At 36.9% G+C, this 13,867-nt stretch overlaps 1 protein-coding gene across 1 annotated transcript in view; it reads right to left on the minus strand.

Moving 5' to 3' along the window:
- Nucleotides 1-1,615: 1,615 nt before the first annotated feature.
- The window catches only part of DZIP3 (DAZ interacting zinc finger protein 3), a 113,822-nt gene continuing 101,570 nt past the window's right edge, over nt 1,616-13,867 (minus strand). Inside the window, exons 26-31 of the mRNA XM_042781753.1 lie at nt 10,482-10,607; nt 5,697-5,833; nt 4,134-4,254; nt 3,492-3,632; nt 3,305-3,406; nt 1,616-1,726 (exon numbers count right to left, since the gene is read on the minus strand). Of these exons, the coding sequence (XP_042637687.1) occupies nt 1,616-1,726; nt 3,305-3,406; nt 3,492-3,632; nt 4,134-4,254; nt 5,697-5,833; nt 10,482-10,607 (738 nt within the window). The remainder of the gene's footprint in view (nt 1,727-3,304; nt 3,407-3,491; nt 3,633-4,133; nt 4,255-5,696; nt 5,834-10,481; nt 10,608-13,867) is intronic.

Consider the following 13,867-nt stretch of genomic DNA (forward strand, 5'->3'; position numbering starts at 1 on the left):
GGCATTTCAGATTTTACCAAGTACCTCAATTTTAAATCCCCTTACACACATTTAAACTGAAATACACAGATAAAATAGTTGTTCAATTAAGGAACATTTATTCTTTCCCACATGTAAATGAAATTGCAGTTATAAACATAAACTATGAAACATTTGTCTTACAAGTTAATCTGCTATATGATTATAATCTTGAGATGCGAGACAAGATAATTATTAAGCCCTGTAAGCTCTGAATTCTTCAATTCTAAAGAAATACTTGACATTTTGCAAGTCTAGTTTATTATCTTCTTTTTCTTCACATGTTATAGTCCATTCTTGTTACAGAAGAAAACCCATAGCATAAAATTAAACAGAAATAAAGGTTTTCAATAATGATTTAAAGTAGCTTCAAATACATTTACAATGAAATATGAGATAAAATGGTGGCTGAGTTAGTAAACATTTATTCTTTTTCATAAATTAATGAAATTGAGACTGTGAACATGAACCAAGATATATTTGTCTCACAGGTAACTCTCAGTTTTTTTAATTATAAAACTAAAGACATGTACAACACAGCAGTTACACGATACTATTTCAAAATACGTTTTTGACCTATAAAAATAAACGTTCTCAATGACAAATTTTAGATATGCAACTTAGACCAAGGGTATCAACTTTGTCATAAGAGATAACCAAACATGCACAACAGACCCCCTTTGGCCCGCATCAGAAACTGAAATCAGATACTTTTAAGGCAGGAAAAAAACATGCTACCAGAGCTCCTAAACTTTAAGTGGTTAAGGTCTAAAGACAGAATATTTATAAATAATTAGTTTCTCAACTAGGATTATTTATTATGTATATACTATGCAAAGTATTGGGAACACAAAGAAGAATCAAACATGGTCCCAGTTGTATGTTCTTTATGGGAAGAGGAACCCAAATTTATTACATTTACCAATTTCTATGGTGTAAAAACTCCCACTATGAAAGATTTCAAGCTACCAATTATTTGACAACTGGCTAGCAAAATTCCTAAAAACTTAGAAACATCTCCAAAATACAATGCATGGTTCTCACCCTTAAGTAGCTCATAATCTCTTAATAGTTGCATATTTTAGAAGACAGAAAAGAATTGGGAAGAAGGAGAAACTTCCTATAGTTGTATTTTATTTTTTGGAAGTAGTTTTAGAAGTTAAAAGTAGTAGTAAAATCTGAGTCATTGTTGGGCCTCTCTTATTCACTATTTCTGTTTTCCTCTTGTTCAAGATTATTTGAGAACATTAAAATGTATATTTGCAGAGAAGAAAAGAGTGAGTGAAAAAGGAGGAAAAGAAACAATTCTAAGAAATACAAACACAGTTACATTTGCACTGGAGGAAAATACTCACTAAGATAAGAGAAAATATATTATAACTGTTAAAATTCCATCTTATTTAAGCCTGCTCAGTACATTTCACATGCCTGGAGATGTGTCATATCCTCTTTGGCTGCAGGTTTGATGAGATTAGCTTGCTTCCTTTGCACAGCTCTGAAGAGCACGTTGCCTCACACCACTGACACTATCAACTCAATAAAACATCAAATTCTGGAGTCTGAAACTGCTTCTTCTTAGCATAATAACTCCCTTGGGTCAGATCTTGGGCAAGTGCCGGCTAGGGTGACCAGGGAATTCTTTAGGTAGTAAAACATGGAGTCTGCAGGTTGGGCATGTCCCTTGTTGTAGCAACCATGGTCTAATGCACTGAAGAAGCAAAAAGATCCAGGTCAGCCTCACAGATTTAGCCTAGCAGGGGCAACTATTACTCAGGCATACCAATCAACATATCCTCTGATGGATCTTAAAATCTTATCTGGTAGACCACCAGGCCAAATGCTACAGTCATACCTCCTTCTCTGTGGATTTCTAAGCAGCATAGCTGGTAATAGCAGATCACCTTCTTTCAGCCATTATATCCTATTAATTGGCACCCTGAAGCCCCAACCCTGATTTTCAAAATAACCTCAAAGATTTGGGAAATGAATAGCAGTTCTTTCTTATAAGATAATCAAGGAAACTTGCTATATTTATATTGTTTCTCTAGTTTATTTATATTTTTCTCATCTCATAATCCAGAGAAAGTAGTAAGTAAACATGAAAAGTCACAAATGTCTGGCATCGAGAGTAGGTGTTTTGAAGTTAAAATTTCTTGGTGATGGATGTGCTTCTCAGATTGCTCTTTCTTGGTTAACGATGGTAGTAAATGACTGTTAAGCCATTTACCTGAATACTAGCCCTCCAAAAACAAATCATTTTTAGCTGTCTAATAAAAGAAGCCTAGGCCAGATGAGAGACAATTAGGAATAGGCAGTACATATGAGTCTAACTCTAACCCTAAAAAGTAATCTGAATGAAACACTTGTTTCCTATTCAATGGGCAATGAGAAAGAAAGAATAAAATAAGTTTTGCTTAAAATTTATTTTTTAAATATTAGGACTTAAAAATGACAGATCGCAATGTCTGGTGGTTAAAAATCTTTCCTGGAGATCTTTTGGGACTGGTCATTCTGTACATATCTCTCTCTATACCAGAACAGATAGAGAATAAAATTCTATACCAGGTATCATGTATCTTTGAATAACGTTTTAGATATTGTTTGAATGAATTAGCTATTGTTCATTTCCCTGAGAAACTTTTCTTGTGTAAGATTACCTTCTCCTATGTTAAAGTACATCTCTGCAACAGAGGACTTGTACCATAAATTGCATATCAATAGCACTTACATAGCAGCAACGCCAGGAATTAATCTATATAAATGCCAAGAATCAAAAGAAGATATGCCAGCATCACATTTTTCTAATAACAAATACTCAAGCCTGAGCATACTGAAAGATAAGTACAGGACCCTGGAAAGATAAGACTCAGGCTTTATAACGGTATAGGCCATTACTTTGTGTGGACGTAATTTTCTAGACAAAGGACACTATGTGATATTTATAACACATCAAGGTGAAGTGGCACTGTTACTAGTTCTGCCACTAAAATGCCATGTCAGTTAATCCCAGTTAATCAAAAGAAACTGCCAACTCTGTGCTATTTTAATCTCAGAGTTGGCCAATTCCCTTGCAAGGTGCCAGAGAGCTGAGAAAGCATGGTGTAATCCATGACTAGGTATGAGGGAACAGGTTCTTGTGTGGTACCCAAAAGTCCACGAGAACCCAATGAGAACTCAAGACACAGCAAAGGATGATGATGTATGCACATGACTATAAGTAAGGCAGTAGGAATCTCACTTAGCTGGTCAATGGTAAAATATTAAGAGTATAGGTTTAAAGGGTTACCTGAGTATGGAATTTGTGAGCACAGGGCAAAACAGAGAGGTTTTCTGGAGAGAGATTCTCATGACAGATCACACAAGGCTCCTCTTCCTCCTCCTCATCATTCTGGGGAAAATAAAAACAGAGTTCAACTCAGCCAATTTCCTTCCCAAACGTCAAAAGTGTTCAGAATCAAAAGTTCGTATCTCACCAAAGTATTGGTTCCTTCCCATGTGGCTGGACCTTGTGCGTTAAGAGGCCTCCAGACTGGTTTTGGGGGTTGGGCAGCATTAGGCTGTGGGGAACAGCTGGGTGAAACATCATTCCCATTCGATACTGCTTTATCTGGACTCTGAAAATAAGAATATTATATTTTTTTTTCTTTAATTTTTTTGGAATGGTTCTAAAACAGTAAGAACTGAAGGAATAGCCCACAATGGGGCACAGCAAGAATTAGCAAGAGGGAAAAGGTCAATCAGATTCATGAGAAACCTTGAAACAAAACATTGGCAATTCTTACTTATATATGCATATGCAGGTAATGACAAAAATAACTCCCTATGTTCTTTTAATTAACAAAAGTCTGTCCATAAAATTAGTAAAAAAAAAAATTCTTTTTTCAGATCATTCAGAGTAACCTAAATTTTAAGAGAGCAGTTTTATTTTAGAATGATTACATGGTAGGTATTTCAAAAAGACTTCCTTTATCATTTGTCAAGTTGAAGTTGTTGAACTGCTTACTCTTAATAGATAATTAAATATGATTAGCAGTTACTGATTTTCTAACATGTTATGGAAATAATTAAAACTGCTAACTCCTAGACTTGAAGGCAGAGATATAAGGCTTCCTTACCTGAGAACTTCTAGAGTCAATAAGTTGGGAAATCTTGAAAACAATTTCATCAAATGTCATTGCAGATAAGAACTTTCCATTAGTCTCCTTCAGTTTTCGTAAGAAATCTGTGAGCTCCTTTCTGGAAAATATCAAGGAAGAAGTAGTGGCGACTTTTCCTACTATCTTGGGGCTATGCCCCCAAACAAGATATAAAATCATATCACATGATTGGTATGTAGCATATAGAGGTAACATTTGAAATCCAAGATCTAAAAAAGTAATCACATATCCATCTGCATTTATCTTAAACCAGAATTAAAACTAATGTGTTCAAAATTAATACTAACGTGTCCAGGAGTGATATAGTTTGTATTTACTTTCCAAAAAGAAAACTTAAACCTTATTTTTGAAAGGTCACTGTGTGAAAACTGAGTTTGTTAACTGCTTATCAGTATACTGAGTTCTTTATATCTCCCAAATGTTCTCTTACTCAGCACTAAAACATTCCTTTTGAACTATGTTGCTATTTGTTTCTTTTCTATCAAGGTTAAGACTCTTACTTTTGTAAAGCTCAGAAGCAGGAAAAAAAAAAAGATTAAAAAGAACAGAAAAACAAATATTAAAAGACATTTAATTATCTGACAAAGGAGCCTAGGGTTAGTTTAATTAATATGTTTCTTTGCAGTTCCCAAGGTCTACTGACCCCAAGTGTTCATCTACATTTTTGGTAGGACAGGTCAGGATGAAATGTTTTATTCTCCCAAGTGAAGTGTCATGTAAGTACCAACCTTCTAAAACTACCTTTGATTTCTATTTCTATTTATTTCTATTATATTTATTTCTATTTTAATTCTGTACATATAGATTTAAAACAACTATAGTACACTTCTAGTTTCAATATTTACTCACTATCCTGGTATTTATAAAACCATACTCTAATCCTGAGGCAAAGAGCATATATATAAAAGTATTGATATTCAATAAAAATATTGGGAAAAACTAGAATTATTTCCTTGAATATAAGAGCAGAGATAAAGAATCTTTATTTTTATAGGAAGAGAATTAAATATCCTTTGGCTAAAGTCAGAACTGTGAAAGACCCAGTGAAATCATAATTTCTTGCATTTAATTGTGTTCCCTAACACAGATATCATGAGGTACCTCAATAAAATTAAGGAAATAGACAATGAAAACCTGATGATGTTTGCGCTTTTGTAGCATCCAATCAACTTAAAATTCACTTTGGAAATAGGTTATTAAAGTAATTGTTGCAGCTTTTGGCATTAAATTTGGATAGGTTTACAACTATTTTACTTTTAGTAAATAGTAAAAAAAAAATAAGTACTGTACTTTTAGTAGATGAGCAAACCTAAATTAAGGAAAATTATTCTCTCATGACTTAAGACTAATATTAGCGAGGACGATTATCTCTTCTTGGTAAAATATCATTTTCCTTACCAAGGTCATGAAAAAGAAATGTCTGTGATTTTGGGGGTGTTAAGTTTCTTTGAAATGTCTCATTAATTATAGCTATGGAAACTGTAGAATATGATCTGTGAACACCACTAAATACCAAGGTACCTAGACTGTTGCGGGAAGGCAGTTTTCAGTCTGTCCACAATCCTCTCCCAGTTCATCATAGGAGGGTCTCCCAGACTTGCACTGGGAGACACAGACTCTCCCACAGGTACCGGCATAGTCCAGGCTATGCCAGTCATCTATAAGGAGAATAGAGTTGTTACTGATAGTTGTTACCAACTTCAAATAGTAAAATGTCAATATGCCATTTTTAGCCTATATAGTAACTGGAAGTGGGTGGAATAAAGAATGAAGAAGAGTCAAAACTGACATGCATCTTTCCTTTTTAGAGATGCTTCTTTTTTATCTGGTAAAATATTTCTGATTGAATTACGTTCCCAAAAAATATGTGCTGCAAATCCTAATCTCTATGCGTGTGGTTATAATCTCATTTGGGAATGGGTTGTCTTTGTTATGTTAATGAAGCAGGATTAGGGTAGAGTATACCTTGAGTCAACATCTTTTGAGATATAAAAGAAATGATACAAGAAAGCAGTTCAGAGACAGGATAAGATAGATGCCAAGGCACATGGAAGTCACCAAAGAACAGGAAGCAGAAGAGACAAAGACCTTCTTCCTCCAGAGCCAACAGAAAAAGTAATGTCATCCCCTAGAGCTGGTGCTGTGAATTCAGACTTCTAGGCTCCTAAACTGTAAGAAAACAAAAATTTCTGTTTGTTAAAGCCATATACTTCTGATATTTCTGTTATTGCGGTACCAGATAACTAAGACAGAATTTGATACTGGAAGAGTGGGTGATGCTCTAACAGACACTTAAAATGTGGAAGTGGTTTGAATTGGGTAATGAGTAGAGGGTGGAAGAGTTTTAACGTACTTAATAGCAAAAGTCTAGATTGCCTTTAAGAGAGTGTTGGTAGAATTATGGACGTCAAAGGCAATTCTTAGTGAGGGCTCAGAAAGAAGTGAGGAGAGTTATAATAAAGAAAGTCTCTATTCATCTTAGAGAATACATAAGGCACCAGCAACAGAATATTGATAGAAATGTGATCATTAAATTTGCTTCCAGTGAAGTTTTAAAAGAAAATGATGAACATGTTACTGGACAATGGAAGAAGGGTGATGCTTTTTATGCAGGGGCAAAGAACCTATCTGAATTATACCCAAATATTTGGTGGTAGGTAGAACTGTAAGTGATGAACTTGGATATCTGGCTGAGGATATTTCTTGTTGTTTGTTGTTGTTGGGTGCTGTTGAGTCATCTCCAAACCATACCAACACTATGCACAGCAGAACGAAACACTGCCTGGTCCTGTGCCAGACTCATGATCTTTGCTATACCTGAGACCATCATTTCAGCCACTATGTCAATCCATCTTGTTGAAGGCCTTCTCCTTTTTCATTGACCCTCCACTTTACCAAGAATGCTATCTATCCTTCTCCAGGGAATGGTTCTTTCTGACAACACGACCAAAGTAGAGGAGACGAAGTCTGGCCATTCTCGCTTCCAAGGAACATTCTGGCTGCACTTCTTCCAGGACAGATTTGTTAGTCTTTTTAGCAGACCATGGTACTCTTAAAATTCTTCTCCAACACCACAACTGAAAAGCATCAACTCTTCTTTCATCTTCTTTATTCATTGTCCAGCTCTCACACACATAAGAGGCGACTGAAAATACAATGGCTTGGGTTAGGCACACCTTAGTCTTCAAGGAGACATCTTTGTTCTTCAGCACTTGAAAGAGGTCTTTTGCAGCATATTTTTCCAATGCAATACATCGTCTGATGTCTTGACTGCTGCTTCCATTGGTGTTGATTGTAGAACCAAGTAATATTTAGTCTTTACAATATCAATCATTTCCCATGTATCATGAAGCTATTTATTGCACCAGTTCTGAGGATTTTGTTTTCTTTACATTGAGATGTAATCCATACTGCAGACTGTAGTCTTCAATCTTCATCAGTAAGTGCTTCAAGTCATCCTCACTTTCAGCAAGCAAAGTTGTAGCATCTGCATATCCTAGGTTGTTAATGAGTCTTCCCCTAATCCTGATGTCACATTCTTCTTCATACAGTCCAGCTTCTGATTATTTGTTCAGCATACAAGTTGAATAAGTATGGTGAAAGGATACAACCTTGACACACTCCCTTCTTGATTTTGAACCATGCAGTATCCCCTTGCTCTGTTTGAACAAAAGCCTCCTGATTTATGTACAGGTTCCTCATGAGCACAATTAAGTGTTCTGGAATTCCCATTCTTCTCAATGTTATCCACAATTTGTTATGATTCACACAATCAAATGCTTTTGTGTAGTCAATAAAACATAAGTAAACATCTTTCTGGTGTTCTTTGCTTTTAGCTAAGATCCATCTGACATCAGCAATGATATCCTGTGTTTCATGTCCTCTTCTGAATCCAGCTTGCATTTCTGGAAGCTCTCTGTCAATATACTGCTGCAATTGTTTTTGAATTATCTTCAGTAAGATTTTACTTGCATGTGATATTAAAGATATTGTTCGATAATTACCACATTCTGTGGGATAACCTTTCTTTGGAATGGGTGCAAATATGGGTCTCTTCCAATAGTTGGCCAGGTAGTTGTCTTCCAAATCTCTTGGCATAGCTGATTAGGTGCCTCCAGTGGGGCATCCGTTTGTTGATCCATCTCAGTAGGTATTCCATGAATTGCTGGAGCCTTGTTCTTTGCCCTTCCTTCAGTGCAGCTTCAACTTCTTCCTTCAATACCATTGGTTCTTGATTATATGCCACTTCCTGGAAGGGAAGAACATTGACCAATTCTGTTTGGTACAGTGACTCTTTGTACTTCTTCCATCTTCTTTTGATGTTTCCTGCATCATTCAATATTTTGTTCATAGAATCTTTCAATATTGCAACTTGAGGCTTAAATTTTTTCTTCAGTTCTTTCAGCTTGAGAAATGCCTAGCATGTTCTTTCCTTTTGGTTTTCTAACTCCAGGTTTTTGCACATTTCATTATAGTAATTGGTTCTGTCTTCTCAAGCTGCTCTTTGAAATCTTCTGTTCGGCTCTTTTATCTTGTCATTTCTCTCATTTGCATTAGTTACTCTCCGCTCAAAGGCAAGTTTCAGAGTCTCTTCTGACATCCATTTTGGTCTTTTCTTCCTTTCTTGTGTTTTTAATGACCTCTTGCTTTCTTAGCAAGATCTTAAAGGAGTTGTGTGGTTTCTCCTTTCCACTTATAGTAAAAGTTGAGAGGAAAGAGATGGACTTAAAAATTAACTGTGCAAAATAAAAACAAAAGTTCAAGATTTGGAAAATTCTGTTGTACAAACTGAAGGCGCATACCCTAGAATTTTCATCAAGTACATGGCTGCACAAACTTTTTAAAACAGATTAGGCTTGACTGATGGATCTAACCAACTACTGCAGAAGAAAATCCATTAACCTAGACTGGAGGTTACAGGGAAAGAATGAAAGGAAAAAATGTTGTCTTCCTCTTAGAATTCTACTAGGCAGGAAACAGGCCAAAGGAGCTACATTTGTTGTCCTCCAGGAAAAGAAAAGGATCATCCCTAGAGCTGTCTGGAGATCAGCAGAAATGCTTGAAGGAACAGGAGAAGCAGGGCCTTCTTGATTTTCAAGCTCTTTGATCTCAACGGGATGAGGCCACAGCCACCTAGCTTTCAAAGAGTTGGCTCTTTGCCAACTCAGTTTCAGAGTGTGAGCTGCTATTAAGGTGTGCCGGGAGAGGGGGTCAACTCCTAAAGCCAAGGGAGCAGAACTGCCATCCCAATGGACCTGAAAGGTAGAGCTGAAGCCCAGTGCCAACAGGGCTCTATCCAGAATCCAAAGGGTATGGCCAACACCCAGAGTCTGGAGGGCAGGGCCACTGCCCAGATGATCTCAGCAAAGAGAGGATTATTTTCAAGGCTTGAGAGCTTATGTGCTGAGTTTGGGATTTGCTTGGTATCCATTATCCCTTCTTTCCCTCCAATTTTTTCCATTTGTAATAGAAATGTTTTACCTTGTGCCTGTTCCACCACTGTAATTTGGAAGCAGATAACGTGTATTCTAGAAGAACCTCAACAAGATAGATTGACACAGTGGCTGCCACAATGCAGTCAGCTATATCAATAGCAATTGTGAAGATGGCACAGGACCAGGCAATGTTTCATTCCGCTGTACACAGGGTGGCTATGAGTCAGAACTGACTCAGTATCCCTAACAACAACAGCAAACAAGCGAGCAGAGTAGATATGGAGTAACATAGATGCCAAGACATATGGGGATCTCCAAGGAACCAGGAAGCAGAAGATAAAAAAAGAATGATCTTCCTCCAGATATGACAAAGGCAGAAAGCCTTCCTCTAGAGCTAGAACTCTGAATGCAGACTTCTAGCCTTTTAAACTGTGAGAAAATAAATTTGTTTGTTAAAGCCATCTACCTGTATTGTAATTCTTTTCAATCTACACAACATCATGCTAAAATAAATTATCTATTAAAAATATCAATCTACCCTGGATTTTTTACTGACATCGAAGTAAAATTATAATTGTAAGGATTCCTAGCATAAAATGTACTTAATTTTTGTATCCAGAAAGTAAGCTAATATCAGCTTATGAAATAATTAAATAATATATGCAAAGAATTTATAACAATGTGTAACAAAGAAGTATTCATTTAATTACCATTCAAACTATCATCATCATCACAATCACTATCACCATTACCATCAACATCATTATCTTTATATTAAATAAATGAACAAAGAGAAGATCATTCATTCAAAAAGCTCAATATACTAATAAAGAACTAATTAATGTCTATTTTGTCAAGAAAGGCTCTGTACCAGGGGAACTCTAGGTTGACCAGGTGCAGAGGTGACTCCAGGGCAAACTGCAGGCATTTGAGGAACAGTGAGTATAGGTCTAAAGTAAGATTCTTTCACAAGGGGTCTTCCCAAGAACTGCTGCATCTAAAATAGAAAAAGTAAAAACAACAATAGCAGCTAAACACTTATATATATTTATAAATATAACAATCTAAACTCACATAATAATGTTTGGGGAAAAACAATGATTTGAAATCAAGATTCAAAACCTATAGCACATTAAGAAAAAATATGTTCTATAATGAAATAAATATGAATATTTGGGAAAAATTAAGCAATGAAATAATAATGGAAAGATAACTGAAGGAGAGAGAGGAGAACTGGGTTCTATGCCTACTTTTCCTCTACCTAGCTGGGTGTGTTGTAGTTAATTACTTAGTGTGGCTTTTCTAGCCATAAGTCTTTATAAACTCTGTGATGGAATTTGCTGTGAGCAACTGAGGAGCTCCTGATTGTAAAAGTTATCCACCTGGGGTATTTCTGTTGGGCGCAAGACAAAGCAATGTTCTAGGAGGTTCCTGCTCTCTCTCAGGTGGTTAGAATTCTGATGTTATGATTGGTTGGTTTAGCTACTCTGCCAGGCCCAAAAGGAGGCCTCCTAGAGGCAGAAGAAGTCTCTCTCTCTGACTGTTGGTTGAGAAAGATGTGCTGCTGAAAGAGACACACGCTGCTGGGAAAGAGATGCAAGAGACACACATTGCTGAATAAGACCCCAAGGGACATGCACTGTTGGGGGAGAGACTGTTAGGAGAGAGACTGTCGGCTGTCGGCTGGGAGAGAGACTGAGCATTTTTCCTGAACTTGAATTGTAGCCTGGTGCTTCCCTAATAAACCCCATAATCTGTGAGTTCTGTGTGGCCACTGCAGCAAATTATCGGACCCAGGAAAGAGGTGGTGGATGCTGTGGGAGGAACAGTTGGTGAAAGGGCTGGAGGGAGGCAGCATGTCTGGCCTCATAGGGATAGGCCTTGGGCTGCTGATGGTGATTCTGTCTTCCTCTTGTGGGGTTAGAGGAGGTCAAAACATGTGGCCTCCTTGCTCTTTTTGCACTGGGTGACCTTGATTCCCAAGTTATCAATCTATACAATGAGAAAATTGGTTTGGATAATATAGTGATTAAGGCTGTATATAAACTTGGATGAGCCATGATTCTCTGGTTTGGCAGTTATGATGTAGTCTGGCAGTGAAGTAATGATGTAATCATCCCCCATGAAGAAACTTTATATAAGGTAATCACTTCCATGATGAAATCTGCTATGAGCAGCAAATCAGTTGAAAGGGAGCTTCCTTGAGGGTGTAGCCTGCATGCAATATACATGGGCATTCTGGTAAAGTTCTCTGGCTTTTTGCTTGATCTAGAAGCCCCATCTGGCTCATCATCACATGCCCTTCAGTTCACTGAGCTTGAGCCAGTGACCTACCATCTTACTTGCCAATCTTGGATTTGACAGGCTGTGTAGCCAGCTGCTTATCATCTGACCTGTTGATGTTGAGTGTTTATCAGCCCCTGCAGCTATGAATCAGGAACAGCCTCCAGCCTAACATCTAACCCATGGACTTTGAACTTGCCAGCCTCTACAACTGTGTGAGCCATTTCCTTGAAATAAATCTGCATCTATCCAACTATCCATCTATTTATCTATCAATCTATCTATTTCTCTATCTACCCACCCACTCATCCACCCATATGTAAAATTCACTGGTTTTGCTTCTCTAGAGAACTCAGACTAAAACAGATGATTTTTAAGGTTCCCTCCCAACTGTAAAAACATGTTATTACTGTTTTTAGGCAACACTGAGATGATTCTGACTCATAGTGAACCTATGTCAACAGAAAGAATCACGGCCTGATTCTGCTCCATCCTCACAATCATTGCCATGTTTGAGCCCATCATTGCAGCCACTGTGTCAATCCATCTCTTTGAGGGTCTTTTCCTTCTGACTCTCTACATTACCAACCATGATATCTTTCTCAAGGGATTGGTCCCTTCTAACAACATGACCAAAGTACGAGAGATGAAGTTTGGCCATTCTTGCTTCTAAGGAGCATTCTGGTTGTACTTTCTCCAAGATAGATTCATTGATTCTTCTAACATTTCTATGGCATATTCAGTTTTCTTCACCAGCACCAGAACCCAAATGTATCAGTTCTTCTGCAGTCTTCCTTATTCATTATCCATCTCTCACATGCATATGAGGCTACTGAAGATACCATGGCTTGGGTCAGGCACACCTTAATCTTCAAAGTGACGTCTTTGCTCTTTAACACTTTAAAGATATGTTTTGCAGATGATTTGCAAGATGCAATATGTTATTCAATTTCTTGACTGTTACTTCCATGGGCATTGACTGTGGATCTAAGTAAAATGAAATACTTGACAACTTCAATCTTTTCTCCATTTGTCATCATAGTGCTTATTGGTCCAGCTGTGGAGGATTTTTGTTTACTTTATGTTGAGATATAATGTATACTGAAAGCTGTAGTCTTTGATCTTCACCAGTAAGTGCTTGAAGTCCTCTTCACTTTCTGCAAGCAAGCTTGTGTCATCTGCATATCATAGGTTGTTAATGAGTCTTCCTCTAATACTGATACTGTATTCTTCTTCATATAGTACAGCTTCTCAGCTTAAATGCTTAGCATACAGATTGAATAAGTATGGAGAAATATGATGCACACCTTTCCTGATTTTAAACCATGCAGTATCTCCCTTGTTCTATTCAAACAACTGCCCCTTGGTCTATATACAGTTTCCTCATAAGCACAATGAAGTATTCTGGAATTCTCATTCTTTGCAATGTTATCCATAATTCATTATGATCCACATGGGCAAAAGCCTTTGCATAGTCAATAAAACACAGGTAAACATCTTTCTGGTATTCTTTGCTTTCAGCCAAGATCCATCTGACATTAACAATGATATCCCTCATTCCATAACCTCTTCTAAATATAGCTTGAATTTCTGGCAATTTGCCATTGATGTACTGCTGCAATCATTTTTAAATTCTCTTTAGGAAAATTTTACTAGTACATGATATTGATGATAAGATTCAATAATTTCTATATTCTGATAGATTACTTTCTTTGGAATGGGAACAAACATGGATCTAAAAATTCTAAAAAGCAAGAATAGTTTTGGAGTCAGTAAAAATATAGGATTATGAAAAGGAGATCCTCACTAAGTGTTGTCCATCTTTGTGAACAATACTGATCCTCAGAAATTCTACAAAAGAAGCTAAATTGTCCATGAGGACATAAAGGTCTTGTTGTTGTTGTTGTTATGTGCCGTCGAGTTGGCCCCGACTCATAGCGACCCCTCCTTGGGTTTCCGAGGCAGTATCACTAC

The sequence above is a fragment of the Orycteropus afer genome, unplaced genomic scaffold (genome assembly GCF_000298275.1).
Source record: "Orycteropus afer afer isolate SDZICR_OR568_19922 unplaced genomic scaffold, OryAfe1.0 scaffold00166, whole genome shotgun sequence".
Classification (NCBI taxonomy): domain Eukaryota; kingdom Metazoa; phylum Chordata; class Mammalia; order Tubulidentata; family Orycteropodidae; genus Orycteropus; species Orycteropus afer.